Source organism: Microplitis mediator, chromosome 11, assembly GCF_029852145.1.
Source record: "Microplitis mediator isolate UGA2020A chromosome 11, iyMicMedi2.1, whole genome shotgun sequence".
Lineage (NCBI taxonomy): Eukaryota > Metazoa > Arthropoda > Insecta > Hymenoptera > Braconidae > Microplitis > Microplitis mediator.
The window spans coordinates 14,866,746-14,884,490 of NC_079979.1; the positions used below are offsets into that span (position 1 = coordinate 14,866,746).

General features: G+C 35.6%; 1 protein-coding gene across 1 annotated transcript in view; it reads left to right on the plus strand.

Moving 5' to 3' along the window:
- Positions 1-17,745, plus strand: part of LOC130676999 (dynein axonemal heavy chain 8) — a 57,181-nt gene that overhangs the window by 28,553 nt on the left and 10,883 nt on the right. Inside the window, 6 exon segments of the mRNA XM_057483516.1 lie at positions 12,473-12,649; positions 12,744-13,127; positions 13,197-13,334; positions 15,226-15,522; positions 15,602-16,049; positions 17,467-17,618. Coding sequence (XP_057339499.1) covers positions 12,473-12,649; positions 12,744-13,127; positions 13,197-13,334; positions 15,226-15,522; positions 15,602-16,049; positions 17,467-17,618 — 1,596 coding nt within the window.

Sequence of the window (17,745 nt, forward strand, 5' to 3'; positions counted from 1 at the left end):
AGCTTTCGGTGTTGTAAACAAGATAGAAGTATCGCCAGTTGAATTCTCTGGAAATCCCAGAGACATTCCATAGAAATCCCATAGAAAAAATAGACCCAGCTCTCGGTGTTGTAAACAAGATAGAAGTATCGCCAGTTGAATTCTCTGGAAATACCAGCGACATCCCAGAGACATCCCATAGAAAAACTAGACCCAGCTCTCGGTGTTGTAAAAGAAATAGAAGTATCGCCAGTTCAATTCTCTGGAAATCCCAAAGACATCCCATAGAAATCCCATAGAAAAAATAGACCCAGCTCTCGGTGTTGTAAACAAGATAGAAGTATCGCCAGTTTAATTCTCTGGAAATCCCAAAGACATCCCATAGAAATCCCATAGAAAAAATAGACCCAGCTCTCGGTGTTGTAAACAAGATAAAAGTATCGCCAGTTGAATTCTCTGGAAATCCCAGAGACATCCCAGAGACATCCCATAGAAAAACTAGACCCAGCTCTCGGTGTTGTAAAAGAAATAGAAGTATCGCCAGTTCAATTCTCTGGAAATCCCAAAGACATCCCATAGAAATCCCATAGAAAAAATAGACCCAGCTCTCGGTGTTGTAAACAAGATAGAAGTATCGCCAGTTCAATTCTCTGGAAATCCCAAAGACATCCCATAGAAATCCCATAGAAAAAATAGACCCAGCTCTCGGTGTTGTGAACAAGATAGAAGTATCGCCAGTTCAATTCTCTGGAAATCCCAGAGACATCCCATAGAAATCCCATAAAAAAAATAGACCCAGCTCTCGGTGTTGTAAACAAGATAGAAGTATCGCCAGTTCAATTCTCTGGAAATCCCAAAGACGTCCGATAGAAATCCCATAGAAAAAATAGACCCAGCTCTCGGTGTTGTAAACAAGATAGAAGTATCGCCAGTTCAATTCTTTGGAAATCCCAAAGACATCCCATAGAAATCCCAAAGAAAAAATAGACCTAGCTCTCGGTGTTGTAAACAAGATAGAAGTATCGCCAGTTCAATTCTCTGGAAATCCCAGAGCCATCCCATAGAAATCCCATAGAAAAAATAGACCCAGCTCTCGGTGTTGTAAAAAAGATAGAAGTATCGCCAGTTAAATTCTCTGAAAATCCCAGAGCCATCCCATAGAAATCCCATAGAAAAAATAGACCCAGCTCTCGGTGTTGTAAAAAAGATAGAAGTGTCGCCAGTTAAATTCTCTGGAAATCCCAGAGACATCTCATAGAAATCCCATAGAAATAATAGACCCAGCTCTAGGTGTTGTAAAAAAGATAGAAGCATCGCCAGTTCAATTCTCTGGAAATCCCAGAGCCATCCCATAGAAATCCCATAGAAAAAATAGACCCAGCTCTCGGTGTTGTAAAAAAGATAGAAGTGTCGCCAGTTAAATTCTCTGGAAATCCCAGAGACATCTCATAGAAATCCCATAGAAATAATAGACCCAGCTCTAGGTGTTGTTAAAAAGATAGAAGTATCGCCAGTTAAATTCTCTGAAAATTCAGAGACATCCCATAGAAATCCCATAAAAAAAATAGACCCAGCTTCCGGTGTTGTAAAAAAAAATAGAAGTATCGCCAGTTGAATTCTCTGGAAATCCCAGAGACATTCCATAGAAATCCCATAGAAAAAATAGACCCAGCTCTCGGTGTTGTAAAAAAGATAGAAGTATCGCCAGTTAAATTCTCTGGAAATCTCAGAGACATCCCATAGAAATTCTATAGAAATAATAGACCCAGCTTTCGGTGTTGTAAACAAGATAGAAGTATCGCCAGTTGAATTCTCTGGAAATCCCAGAGACATTCCATAGAAATCCCATAGAAAAAATAGACCCAGCTCTCGGTGTTGTAAACAAGGTAGAAGTATCGCCAGTTCAATTCTCTGGAAATCCCAGAGACATCCTATAGAAATCCCATAGAAAAAATAGACCCAGCTCTCGTAGTTGTAAACAAGATAGAAGTATCGCCAGTTCAATTCTCTGGAAATCCCAGAGACATCCCATAGAAATCCCATAGAAAAAATAGACCCAGCTCTCGGTGTTGTAAAAAAGATAGAAGTATCGCCAGTTAAATTCTCTGGAAATCTCAGAGACATCCCATAGAAATTCTATAGAAATAATAGACCCAGCTTTCGGTGTTGTAAACAAGATAGAAGTATCGCCAGTTGAATTCTCTGGAAATCCCAGAGACATTCCATAGAAATCCCATAGAAAAAATAGACCCAGCTCTCGGTGTTGTAAACAAGATAGAAGTATCGCCAGTTGAATTCTCTGGAAATACCAGCGACATCCCAGAGACATCCCATAGAAAAACTAGACCCAGCTCTCGGTGTTGTAAAAGAAATAGAAGTATCGCCAGTTCAATTCTCTGGAAATCCCAAAGACATCCCATAGAAATCCCATAGAAAAAATAGACCCAGCTCTCGGTGTTGTAAACAAGATAGAAGTATCGCCAGTTGAATTCTCTGGAAATCTCAGAGACATCCCATAGAAATTCTATAGAAATAATAGACCCAGCTTTCGGTGTTGTAAACAAGATAGAAGTATCGCCAGTTGAATTCTCTGGAAATCCCAGAGACATTCCATAGAAATCCCATAGAAAAAATAGACCCAGCTCTCGGTGTTGTAAACAAGATAGAAGTATCGCCAGTTGAATTCTCTGGAAATACCAGCGACATCCCAGAGACATCCCATAGAAAAACTAGACCCAGCTCTCGGTGTTGTAAAAGAAATAGAAGTATCGCCAGTTCAATTCTCTGGAAATCCCAAAGACATCCCATAGAAATCCCATAGAAAAAATAGACCCAGCTCTCGGTGTTGTAAACAAGATAGAAGTATCGCCAGTTTAATTCTCTGGAAATCCCAAAGACATCCCATAGAAATCCCATAGAAAAAATAGACCCAGCTCTCGGTGTTGTAAACAAGATAAAAGTATCGCCAGTTGAATTCTCTGGAAATCCCAGAGACATCCCAGAGACATCCCATAGAAAAACTAGACCCAGCTCTCGGTGTTGTAAAAGAAATAGAAGTATCGCCAGTTCAATTCTCTGGAAATCCCAAAGACATCCCATAGAAATCCCATAGAAAAAATAGACCCAGCTCTCGGTGTTGTAAACAAGATAGAAGTATCGCCAGTTCAATTCTCTGGAAATCCCAAAGACATCCCATAGAAATCCCATAGAAAAAATAGACCCAGCTCTCGGTGTTGTGAACAAGATAGAAGTATCGCCAGTTCAATTCTCTGGAAATCCCAGAGAAATCCCATAGAAATCCCATAGAAAAAATAGACCCAGCTCTCGGTGTTGTGAACAAGATAGAAGTATCGCCAGTTAAATTCTCTGAAAATTCAGAGACATCCCATAGAAATCCCATAAAAAAAATAGACCCAGCTTCCGGTGTTGTAAAAAAAAATAGAAGTATCGCCAGTTGAATTCTCTGGAAATCCCAGAGACATTCCATAGAAATCCCATAGAAAAAATAGACCCAGCTCTCGGTGTTGTAAAAAAGATAGAAGTATCGCCAGTTAAATTCTCTGGAAATCTCAGAGACATCCCATAGAAATTCTATAGAAATAATAGACCCAGCTTTCGGTGTTGTAAACAAGATAGAAGTATCGCCAGTTGAATTCTCTGGAAATCCCAGAGACATTCCATAGAAATCCCATAGAAAAAATAGACCCAGCTCTCGGTGTTGTAAACAAGATAGAAGTATCGCCAGTTGAATTCTCTGGAAATCTCAGAGACATCCCATAGAAATTCTATAGAAATAATAGACCCAGCTTTCGGTGTTGTAAACAAGATAGAAGTATCGCCAGTTGAATTCTCTGGAAATCCCAGAGACATTCCATAGAAATCCCATAGAAAAAATAGACCCAGCTCTCGGTGTTGTAAACAAGATAGAAGTATCGCCAGTTGAATTCTCTGGAAATACCAGCGACATCCCAGAGACATCCCATAGAAAAACTAGACCCAGCTCTCGGTGTTGTAAAAGAAATAGAAGTATCGCCAGTTCAATTCTCTGGAAATCCCAAAGACATCCCATAGAAATCCCATAGAAAAAATAGACCCAGCTCTCGGTGTTGTAAACAAGATAGAAGTATCGCCAGTTCAATTCTCTGGAAATCCCAAAGACATCCCATAGAAATCCCATAGAAAAAATAGACCCAGCTCTCGGTGTTGTAAACAAGATAGAAGTATCGCCAGTTGAATTCTCTGGAAATCCCAGAGACATCCCATAGAAATCCCATAGAAAAAATAGACCCAGCTCTCGGTGTTGTAAACAAGATAGAAGTATCGCCAGTTCAATTCTTTGGAAATCCCAAAGACATCCCATAGAAATCCCAAAGAAAAAATAGACCTAGCTCTCGGTGTTGTAAACAAGATAGAAGTATCGCCAGTTGAATTCTCTGGAAATCCCAAAGACATCCCATAGAAAAAATAGACCCAGCTCTCGGTGTTGTAAACAAGATAGAAGTATCGCCAGTTGAATTCTCTGGAAATCCCAGAGACATCCCATAGAAATCCCATAGACAAAATAGACCCAGCTCTCGGTGTTGTAAACAAGATAGAAGTATCGCCAGTTCAATTCTCTGGAAATCCCAAAGACATCCCATAGAAATCCCATAGAAAAAATAGACCCAGCTCTCGGTGTTGTAAACAAGATAAAAGTATCGCCAGTTGAATTCTCTGGAAATCCCAAAGACATCCCATAGAAAAAATAGACCCAGCTCTCGGTGTTGTAAACAAGATAGAAGTATCGCCAGTTGAATTCTCTGGAAATCCCAGAGACATCCCATAGAAATCCCATAGAAAAAATAGACCCAGCTCTCGTAGTTGTAAACAAGGTAGAAGTATCGCCAGTTCAATTCTCTGGAAATCCCAGAGACATCCCATAGAAATCCCATAGAAAAAATAGACCCAGCTCTCGTAGTTGTAAACAAAATAGAAGTATCGCCAGTTGAATTCTCTGGAAATACCAGCGACATCCCATAGAAATCCCAAAGAAAAAATAGACCTAGCTCTCGGTGTTGTAAACAAGATAGAAGTATCGCCAGTTGAATTCTCTGGAAATCCCAAAGACATCCCATAGAAAAAATAGACCCAGCTCTCGGTGTTGTAAACAAGATAGAAGTATCGCCAGTTGAATTCTCTGGAAATCCCAGAGACATCCCATAGAAATCCCATAGAAAAAATAGACCCAGCTATCGGTGTTGTAAACAAGATAGAAGTATCGCCAGTTCAATTCTTTGGAAATCCCAAAGACATCCCATAGAAATCCCAAAGAAAAAATAGACCTAGCTCTCGGTGTTGTAAACAAGATAGAAGTATCGCCAGTTGAATTCTCTGGAAATCCCAAAGACATCCCATAGAAAAAATAGACCCAGCTCTCGGTGTTGTAAACAAGATAGAAGTATCGCCAGTTCAATTCTCTGGAAATCCCAAAGACATCCCATAGAAATCCCATAGAAAAAATAGACCCAGCTCTCGGTGTTGTAAACAAGATAGAAGTATCGCCAGTTCAATTCTTTGGAAATCCTAAAGACATCCCATAGAAATCCCAAAGAAAAAATAGACCTAGCTCTCGGTGTTGTAAACAAGATAGAAGTATCGCCAGTTCAATTCTCTGGAAATCCCAGAGACATCCCATAGAAATCCCATAGAAAAAATAGACCCAGCTCTCGGTGTTGTAAACAAGATAGAAGTATCGCCAGTTTAATTCTCTGGAAATCCCAAAGACATCCCATAGAAATCCCATAGAAAAAATAGACCCAGCTCTCGGTGTTGTAAACAAGATAAAAGTATCGCCAGTTGAATTCTCTGGAAATCCCAGAGACATCCCAGAGACATCCCATAGAAAAACTAGACCCAGCTCTCGGTGTTGTAAAAGAAATAGAAGTATCGCCAGTTCAATTCTCTGGAAATCCCAAAGACATCCCATAGAAATCCCATAGAAAAAATAGACCCAGCTCTCGGTGTTGTAAACAAGATAGAAGTATCGCCAGTTCAATTCTCTGGAAATCCCAAAGACATCCCATAGAAATCCCATAGAAAAAATAGACCCAGCTCTCGGTGTTGTGAACAAGATAGAAGTATCGCCAGTTCAATTCTCTGGAAATCCCAGAGACATCCCATAGAAATCCCATAAAATAAATAGACCCAGCTCTCGGTGTTGTAAACAAGATAGAAGTATCGCCAGTTCAATTCTCTGGAAATCCCAAAGACATCCCATAGAAATCCCATAGAAAAAATAGACCCAGCTCTCGGTGTTGTAAACAAGATAGAAGTATCGCCAGTTCAATTCTTTGGAAATCCCAAAGACATCCCATAGAAATCCCAAAGAAAAAATAGACCTAGCTCTCGGTGTTGTAAACAAGATAGAAGTATCGCCAGTTGAATTCTCTGGAAATCCCAAAGACATCCCATAGAAAAAATAGACCCAGCTCTCGGTGTTGTAAACAAGATAGAAGTATCGCCAGTTGAATTCTCTGGAAATCCCAGAGACATCCCATAGAAATCCCATAGAAAAAATAGACCCAGCTCTCGGTGTTGTAAACAAGATAGAAGTATCGCCAGTTCAATTCTCTGGAAATCCCAAAGACATCCCATAGAAATCCCATAGAAAAAATAGACCCAGCTCTCGGTGTTGTAAACAAGATAAAAGTATCGCCAGTTGAATTCTCTGGAAATCCCAGAGACATCCCAGAGACATCCCATAGAAAAACTAGACCCAGCTCTCGGTGTTGTAAAAGAAATAGAAGTATCGCCAGTTCAATTCTCTGGAAATCCCAAAGACATCCCATAGAAATCCCATAGAAAAAATAGACCCAGCTCTCGGTGTTGTAAACAAGATAGAAGTATCGCCAGTTCAATTCTCTGGAAATCCCAAAGACATCCCATAGAAATCCCATAGAAAAAATAGACCCAGCTCTCGGTGTTGTGAACAAGATAGAAGTATCGCCAGTTCAATTCTCTGGAAATCCCAGAGACATCCCATAGAAATCCCATAGAAAAAATAGACCCAGCTCTCGTAGTTGTAAACAAGGTAGAAGTATCGCCAGTTCAATTCTCTGGAAATCCCAGAGACATCCCATAGAAATCCCATAGAAAAAATAGACCCAGCTCTCGTAGTTGTAAACAAAATAGAAGTATCGCCAGTTGAATTCTCTGGAAATACCAGCGACATCCCAGAGACATCCCATAGAAAAAAAAGACCCAGCTCTCGGTGTTGTAAAAAAAATAGAAGTATCGCCAGTTAAATTCTCTGAAAATTCAGAGACATCCCATAGAAATCCAATAAAAAAAATAGACCCAGCTCTCGGTGTTGTAAACAAGATAGAAGTATCGCCAGTTCAATTCTCTGGAAATCCCAAAGACATCCCATAGAAATCCCATAGAAAAAATAGACCCAGCTCTCGGTGTTGTAAACAAGATAGAAGTATCGCCAGTTGAATTCTCTGGAAATCCCAGAGACATCCCATAGAAATCCCATAGAAAAAATAGACCCAGCTCTCGGTGTTGTAAACAAGATAGAAGTATCGCCAGTTCAATTCTTTGGAAATCCCAAAGACATCCCATAGAAATCCCAAAGAAAAAATAGACCTAGCTCTCGGTGTTGTAAACAAGATAGAAGTATCGCCAGTTGAATTCTCTGGAAATCCCAAAGACATCCCATAGAAAAAATAGACCCAGCTCTCGGTGTTGTAAACAAGATAGAAGTATCGCCAGTTGAATTCTCTGGAAATCCCAGAGACATCCCATAGAAATCCCATAGAAAAAATAGACCCAGCTCTCGGTGTTGTAAACAAGATAGAAGTATCGCCAGTTCAATTCTTTGGAAATCCCAAAGACATCCCATAGAAATCCCAAAGAAAAAATAGACCTAGCTCTCGGTGTTGTAAACAAGATAGAAGTATCGCCAGTTCAATTCTCTGGAAATCCCAGAGACATCCCATAGAAATCCCATAGAAAAAATAGACCCAGCTCTCGGTGTTGTAAACAAGATAGAAGTATCGCCAGTTGAATTCTCTGGAAATCCCAGAGACATCCCATAGAAATCCCATAGAAAAAATAGACCCAGCTCTCGGTGTTGTAAACAAGATAGAAGTATCGCCAGTTCAATTCTTTGGAAATCCCAAAGACATCCCATAGAAATCCCAAAGAAAAAATAGACCTAGCTCTCGGTGTTGTAAACAAGATAGAAGTATCGCCAGTTGAATTCTCTGGAAATCCCAGAGACATCCCATAGAAATCCCATAGAAAAAATAGACCCAGCTCTCGGTGTTGTAAACAAGATAGAAGTATCGCCAGTTCAATTCTCTGGAAATCCCAAAGACATCCCATAGAAATCCCATAGAAAAAATAGACCCAGCTCTCGGTGTTGTAAACAAGATAAAAGTATCGCCAGTTGAATTCTCTGGAAATCCCAGAGACATCCCAGAGACATCCCATAGAAAAACTAGACCCAGCTCTCGGTGTTGTAAAAGAAATAGAAGTATCGCCAGTTCAATTCTCTGGAAATCCCAAAGACATCCCATAGAAATCCCATAGAAAAAATAGACCCAGCTCTCGGTGTTGTAAACAAGATAGAAGTATCGCCAGTTCAATTCTCTGGAAATCCCAAAGACATCCCATAGAAATCCCATAGAAAAAATAGACCCAGCTCTCGGTGTTGTGAACAAGATAGAAGTATCGCCAGTTCAATTCTCTGGAAATCCCAGAGACATCCCATAGAAATCCCATAGAAAAAATAGACCCAGCTCTCGTAGTTGTAAACAAGGTAGAAGTATCGCCAGTTCAATTCTCTGGAAATCCCAGAGACATCCCATAGAAATCCCATAGAAAAAATAGACCCAGCTCTCGTAGTTGTAAACAAAATAGAAGTATCGCCAGTTGAATTCTCTGGAAATACCAGCGACATCCCAGAGACATCCCATAGAAAAAAAAGACCCAGCTCTCGGTGTTGTAAAAAAAATAGAAGTATCGCCAGTTAAATTCTCTGAAAATTCAGAGACATCCCATAGAAATCCAATAAAAAAAATAGACCCAGCTCTCGGTGTTGTAAACAAGATAGAAGTATCGCCAGTTCAATTCTCTGGAAATCCCAAAGACATCCCATAGAAATCCCATAGAAAAAATAGACCCAGCTCTCGGTGTTGTAAACAAGATAGAAGTATCGCCAGTTGAATTCTCTGGAAATCCCAGAGACATCCCATAGAAATCCCATAGAAAAAATAGACCCAGCTCTCGGTGTTGTAACCAAGATAGAAGTATCGCCAGTTCAATTCTTTGGAAATCCCAAAGACATCCCATAGAAATCCCAAAGAAAAAATAGACCTAGCTCTCGGTGTTGTAAACAAGATAGAAGTATCGCCAGTTGAATTCTCTGGAAATCCCAAAGACATCCCATAGAAAAAATAGACCCAGCTCTCGGTGTTGTAAACAAGATAGAAGTATCGCCAGTTGAATTCTCTGGAAATCCCAGAGACATCCCATAGAAATCCCATAGAAAAAATAGACCCAGCTCTCGGTGTTGTAAACAAGATAGAAGTATCGCCAGTTCAATTCTTTGGAAATCCCAAAGACATCCCATAGAAATCCCAAAGAAAAAATAGACCTAGCTCTCGGTGTTGTAAACAAGATAGAAGTATCGCCAGTTGAATTCTCTGGAAATCCCAAAGACATCCCATAGAAATCCCAAAGAAAAAATAGATCCAGCTCTCGGTGTTGTAAACAAGATAGAAGTATCGCCAGTTGAATTCTCTGGAAATCCCAGAGACATCCCATAGAAATCTCATAGAAATAATAGACCCAGCTCTCGGTATTGTAAACAAGATAGAAGTATCGCCAGTTGAATTCTCTGGAAATCCCAGCGACATCCCATAGAAATCCCATAGAAAATATAGACCTAGCTCTCGGTGTTGTAAAAAATATTGTGAACAAAAATTTTCTCAAAATATTTAATTAATCCATTTGTTTATAAAAAGATGATAAAGTTTATAACATGGCATGGAAAAATTTTAAAAGTAATTCTATAAAGCCTAACAAGAATATGAAATCCGTAATAGCTTAAAATTATAAAAAACACTCGAGAATACAAAATTATAATGCTCACTGTACGTATCATTAGAGTACGACTGATATACTATATATATATATTTATCAGTTAAAGGCATTGTAGAGTATATATATATTTAGGTATACGGTATACATACAATACAGTCATACGGTGCCTTGTAGGATAGCCTCTACACTTACCCCTGAAAAGTGAAAATCGTAACGAGGTCATTCGTTGAGTAGATTTTACACCTTATATTTTTTCCATACCGGGCTCCTTATATGAAAATCGATTCTTAAGGAGTAAACTCCAAAAAAAAATATGTTCGGTTAATGAAAAATAAAATTTCGAAATTTTTCCAATCAATAATTTATGTAAACATTTGTATGTAACTCATGCCGAAGAATACGCCGCTAATTGGCTAAAGTCAGACCCATAAAATTTTATATTAAAATACAATTTTTTCTGATTGGTCAAACGAGTGGTTTAATATATATTAAAACACTCATTTATATATTAAACCACTGAATTTTGAGTGAAATGGCCGGAGTATATCCCTACTCAATAATTCAAGCCAATAACTAATCTACACCTTTCTCTCTTATGACGTCACTTTGAATTTAGCTGCCTTATTAACATGACCAAAATCTCTAGACTGCACACGCGTATTTAATTATTCAGCACACACATGTATAGATCAAGACAACGTCAGCTGAATTTTGTAACCTTACATACCTCTATTAATTGATACGACATAACACCAACGATAACTTTTTTTCCATTGAGTTAAGTTTTTTTAAGTGAATAGTCTTAAACAAAGTGTCCAATTTTATTAAGTATAAATCTTTTTTAATAATAATAAAGTTAATTATTTTTATAACTCTGACTACATGACACTGACTTTAGACATTAAACGGTAGTTTCCTTCGTGCATTCATTACACAAACTATTGTATAAGGCACCCGCGGGTAATAAGGCCTGTCGGGTAATATGGCCTAAGCGACAGAAATGATATTCAAAATAATCGCTTCCGCTAAAGGCTACTCTAGTAGAAGGATCTTGCATATAGGTGTTTCGACAAGTTTATAGAGTCCCGATACCACGTTCTCGGTCTTCTATGTTTCATCATCCGTCATATGCTGTCGTAGCGGAGAAGAAATTATAAAAAACAATCTAGTCTTCTGACTTAAGGTAGTTGTCCTGCTACAATATTGTCAAAAAGTAATGAGTCATATACGCGGTAAGAGCAGGTTAGGTGCACGGAAAAAAATTAATCGTGAATGCAACATGATGCACTGCTGATAAATAAACATGATGAAATCATGTTGCATTCACATGATTTGTCATGTTGCATTCACATGATAGTCATGTTGCGGTAACATGAGAAAATCATGTTGCATTCACGTGATTTATCATGTTTCGGCTACATGATAATCATGTTGCGGTAACATGAGAAGATCATGTTGCATTCACATGATTTGTCATGTTTCGGCTACATGAAAATCATGTTGCTGCCACATATTGTCATGTAGCCGAAACATGACCAATCATGTTGCTGCCACATGATTATCTCATGTTACCGCAACATGATTATCATGTGAATGCAACATGACAAATCATGTGAATGCCACATGATTTTCTCATGTTACCGCAACATGATTATCATGTAGCCAAAACATGACAAATCATGTGAATGCAACATGATTTCATCATGTTTATTTACCAAGACTGCATCATGTTGCATTCACGATTAATTTTTTCCCGTGTGGTAGTTAAAACGAGAAATTGCTTTTGTTTGATACTGTACCCGTGAGAAGTTTACCTAAACACTATTCATATATACGTATACACAAATACTATTGAACATTTTCTTAAATTGAAATTTGACAACGTCGCATATGATCTGCCAGTTGCTGTATAGTGTACTGAGTATATGTTCAACTACTTTAAAAAAGATACTGATAGTTTTAAGTGCTGTTGAGCAAAGCAATCTAGTCTTCTGTCTTTAAAAAAGTATTGTTACTAAATTTAAGTTATGATTTATCTTTAATACCAATTTTATTGAGTACAGTTTAACTATTCCAGTTTGTTTAACCCGTAGACCTTATTACTCTATCATAGTAAAATAAGGCCTATTCGTATGGTTTTTGTAAAAGTTTAATTCTTTGTTTGTTTGCGGTAAAAATTACCATCACTTTATTATATTTTATGGCTAATGTATTGAAATAAAGATTAAAGATACATTTCGATAACTAAATGCAATATTTTCGATTCTATTCAAAATCTCCCTTAGCTAGGCCTCATTACCCATCGGTACCTTACATCTAGTGACATCGATTTCACCTGATGTATAAGATACTATTCAAGTACTCAAAATATTTAAAAAACAACATTTAATCTTTTAATCCATAGATTCTTGCTACTGTTGAAGAAAAAAAGAAAGATGCTGAATCAATAAAAGAAACAGTACTAAAATCAAAAGATGAAGCAGAAACATTATTAAAAATAATATCTAAGGAAAAAGCTATTGCTGAAGACAAGTTAAAAGCCGCTGAGCCAGCGTTACTTGAAGCCGAATCTGCACTTCAAGTATATTACCATTTTTTTTGTATAAAAATAAAATGAAATTGCATATATAAATTTCTTTTAACAAATTAATTATTCTCTGAACAATTAATTACAGACAATAAAAGCCGCGGATATTTCGACAGTTCGAAAACTTGGCAAGCCACCGTATCTTATCACACTGATTATGGATTGCGTATTAATATTATTTGGCCGTAAATTGGAACCTGTAAAACTGGATCCTGATCATCAATTTTTAACCCCTTCGTGGTCGGAGGCATTAAAAGTATTGGCTGACACGCGTTTTTTGTACCACTTGCGTGATTTTCCAAAAGATAACATAAATGGTGAAATAATCGATTTAATGAGACCGTACTTAAGCTATCCGTTGTATAATTACGAAGCCGCTAAACAGGCTTGTGGTAATGTTGCGGGTCTTTTACAATGGACTATTGCCATGACAGAGTTTTATAAAGTTAACAAAGACGTGTTGCCATTAAAAGTAATTTTCAATTTTTTTTTTGTGAATACTTTATTTAAAGATTATTATAACTCTATATTTTTATTAAAGGCCAATTTAGCTGTTCAACAAAGTAAACATGAGAAAGCTAATAAGAACTTAGTTGCAGCACAACAAGTTTTAGCGGCTAAAGATGAAGCTTTGAAAGTTGTTCAAGATGAATTTGACGCCGTAATGACCGAGTATCAGGTAACACACGAAAAAAAAAGTTGACTATTTTAATAATGTCATTAAATTTTTTGAGTATTTTTAAATCAATTAAAAATATTGTGGATCGTATAGGGGAGGAGGGGGCAAAGTCGGCCCCTGAAAAATTTCTGTACGTCAATAAATTCGATCGGATAATAAGCTTATCGAAATTTCTTATTTAATGAGGGCTAAAATAGACCACCAAAACTGTTCATTAAATATAATTTATTAAGAAAGTTAAAGATAATAAAATTACGTTTTAAAGTTATATCGCAACAGACAATTAAAATGATTTATTATATTATTAAATTACAATTGTTTTATAGTTATTTGCAAATATCACACGTGTAAAGAACAAAAAATTTTAAGTCAGAAATTTTTTTGAGGGCCCACTTTGCCCTTAATTTTGAATTTTTCAATTTTAATGGACGCAGCAGAATGAAGTGAAAATCAGTATTAAGAGTCTAAAAAGAAGTAAACACGTAAAGAAATCAATGATAATATAATTATTTTCTTTAATGGACCCACTTTTCCCTCCTTTCCCCTACTGTAAAAAAATTGCGGAGTGGATGAATTTTTATTTATTTAATTCCCTCGGAGTGAATTTCACTCTGAAGGGGAGTTTCGGAAAATATTAATTATAAAAAAAATTACTAATACATAGTGAGCTTAAGTCTTTGATATTTTGACATTTATATTGAGCACGGAAATAATTACGAGCTCTCTATCCATATATTCACGCGAAATGATTTTTAAAAATTATAAGCAGCTGATAGTAAAACTTGATCAAATATAATTTCACTGAATCACAAACTGTCGTATGACTGACATCAACCATACCACGAGATAACAGTTTATATTGTACCGAAATATAAAATATTCCCATAAAAACTATGTCACTATAGCTGTTCAATGATTTAATATTTCCACTATGTATTATATATATAAAATTATAATTTAGTGAGTTACTAAAACATTTTATAAATTAAAAACATAATATTTTAAGTTTAATTATTAATATTTGAATGAATTATTTATTAAAATAATTATGTTTCTAATTAGCAGCTGTTTCTATTAAATATGAATTTATTTTAGTATTGAAACTCGGGACCGGAGTGAATTTGGATTGAAATAAAATCCGTATTTACTCCCGATTTTTTAGTTTTTCTATAAAAAATTAAGATATTAATTTTTTTCGAACTAATAAATTTAAAAAAAATATTAATTAGTAAGTTTTATTAACTCTATTCGTAGGGTTACGGTAACCCTCTAGTTATTTTAAAGTTAAGTATTTGTAAGGTGGTTAGTAATAGAAGGTTAGGTATAAAGCGGGGCTGGGTTAACCCTTTTACAACTTTGTATAACGTCTCAGTATATCTCTCACTAAAGAGCTGAAAGCATTTCAGTCAACTATAGGCTTGAATTTACTCTGTTACTCTTTATAAGAATATTATATATTTTAATAAATTACCAAATTTCCCTTTAGTTTGCGTTACACTCAAATTTCCGTCTAAAATAATTTCCATCCATATTAATATGAACTTTTATTTTCATCCCTTAGTGATAGACCATTTTTTTATTGATTTAATTTATGTATTTTTAATTAAAAAAATTAATTGAAATGCAACCATTACTTTTGCTCTGTTTTCTAGAATAATAATTTTTTTAAAATAAATCTCATTTGATTTTCTTATTGAACTCTTTAGCTATTGATTTATGAGAGCTTCAAAATATTTGTTTTCCATTAGAATATTAATTTATTCAAATTTTTTTTTTTTAATCAGTATGTGGTATCGATTAAAAAAAATATAAAAATTAATTAATTGAGTCGAGTAATGAGTAAAAAAAAGTCGAGAGTAATTTCGTTGATAAATTTACATAAAATTTATAGAAAGTTGTTGATTTGGCAAATGCGTGTCAATCAAAAATGGACACTGCGACGGCATTGATAGAGGGATTGTCAGGTGAACGTGTACGTTGGACAAATCAATTGTCAACATTTAAATCCGAAACAGAACGACTGATCGGTGATGCGTTGATACTAACTGGATTTTTATCTTACTGCGGACCATTTAATCAAGAATTTCGTATATTTATACAAAAGCGGTGGTTCAATTTATTGAGAACAAGAAAAATTCCGGTGTCTGCAGATGTCAACGTTGTTGATTCACTGTCAGATACAGCAATGGTTTAACTTGTTTGATATTTAAAAATTTAACGTAAGCTCGGTCCCATTATTCGATTATATAATTTTTATAATTTAATAGACAGGAGAATGGAATTTACAAGGGCTGCCAAATGACGAATTATCAATACAAAATGGTATTATTGTAACACAAGCTACGAGATATCCATTATTGATCGACCCACAGCTGCAAGGAAAAGCTTGGATTAAAAATAAAGAGCAAGAATTCAATTTGCAAACTACGTTACTTAATCATAAATATTTTAGAAATTATTTAGAAGACTGTGTATCTATCGGACGGCCTTTATTGATCGAAGATGTTGCTGAAGAATTAGATCCGGTGCTCGATAATTTGTTGGAAAAAAATTTTATCAAAATTGGCAACTCGTGGAAAGTTAAATTAGGCGACAAAGAAGTTGATCTTAACAATCAATTTCGGTTATATATCACAACTAAATTGCCTAATCCGTCTTATACACCTGAGATATTTGCCAAGACGTCAATTATTGACTTCACTGTTACTATGAAAGGTGGAAATTATTTTTAATTTTTTAGAAACTTTATATATTTTAAACTCATGGATAAATTTGATTGATTGGAAATATTTTTATAACTAATTTAATTATTTAGTGATCTTTAAAAATTTTTTGATCGAACTCAAATTTTCGAGACTAAATAAGGTACTGGCGGGTAATAAGACCTACCTAAGGGAGATTTTGAATAGAATCGAAAATATTGCATTTAATTATCGAAATGTATCATTAATCTTTATTTCAATACATTACCCATAAAATATAATGAAGTAATGGTAATTTATACCACAAACAAACAAAAAATTAAACTTTTACAAAAACCATACGAGTAGGCCTTATTTTACTACGGTACTCTCTAAAAATGAATCAGTGAAATTCACTTCAAATTAGTGAATATTCACTTGGAACCAGCTATAAGTATACCACTGGTTGAATTAGTGGTATACTTATAGCTGTAGAAATAGTGACTGTCCACTGATTCGCGAGAATTTCACTAATTCATTTTTAGAGAGTAGGGTAATAAGGCCTACGGGTTAAACAAACTGGAATAGTTTAATTATACTTAATAAAATTGGTATTAGAGATGAATCATCACTTAAATTTAGCAACAATACTTTTTTAAAGACAGAAGACTAGATTGCTTTGCTCAACAGCACTTAAAACTATCAGTATCTTTTTCAAGAGTCAGAAGACTAGATTGTTTTTTATGATTTCTTCTGCACTACGACAGCATATGACGGATAATGAAATATAGAAGACAGGGAACGTGGTATCGGGACTCTATAAACTTGTCGTAACATCTATATGCAAAATCCTTCTACTAGAGTAGCCTTTAGCGGAGGCGGTTATTTTAAATATCATTTCTGTCACTTAGGCCTTATTACCCGCGGGTACCTTAATTCAAATATTTTGGGTCGGATCAATAAATTTAAAAAATAAAGGAATTAATTGTCGCCTTTATAAATATAAAATTTTTATTCACGGGATCTAGAAGATGATGGGGCAAGTTGACCAACCCGAGCAAAGTGACCGCTCCAAATTTTTTACCAATTTTTTTTTTTTTGCAGTGACCCTACCTCACAATTTGTTCTTGTTTTAATCTTACGTAGTAAAAAAATTAACTCTAACATAAACGAAAAAAAAAAATGTTTTTATTCAAAATTGTGGCTCTTTCGTCCTGAGCGTCCATCTTACCCCACATTTTTTCACACTAAATATTTTCAAAGATAAAAAAATTTATTTCTTTAAAATAATCTGATTGTTTAAGTTATGATTAAAATGATAATTATTTGAAAGTTAAAATTAAAATAAAAAAAAAGTTCATATGTTAGAGTGGTTTAGACTCGGCAATGTTTTATATAAATTAAATGATATTAAAGTTGTCATGTGTGTCATGTAATACGTTTGTATGCAGGCTTGGAGGATCAGCTTCTCGGGCGAGTTATAATGACCGAAAAACGTGAATTAGAGACAGAGAGAATGCAATTAATCACTGACGTCACCACGAACAAGAGGAAGATTAAGGAGTTGGAGGCAAACCTTCTACACAAGCTGACAACAGTTCAAGTAAGCTGATAATTTGTATGCGATTTCTAATTACCGCGCCACTGACATTATAATTATTATATTAATTAAAATTATTTATTATTTTGAAACATAATAAATAATAATAATTAATGATGAATTTACTTAA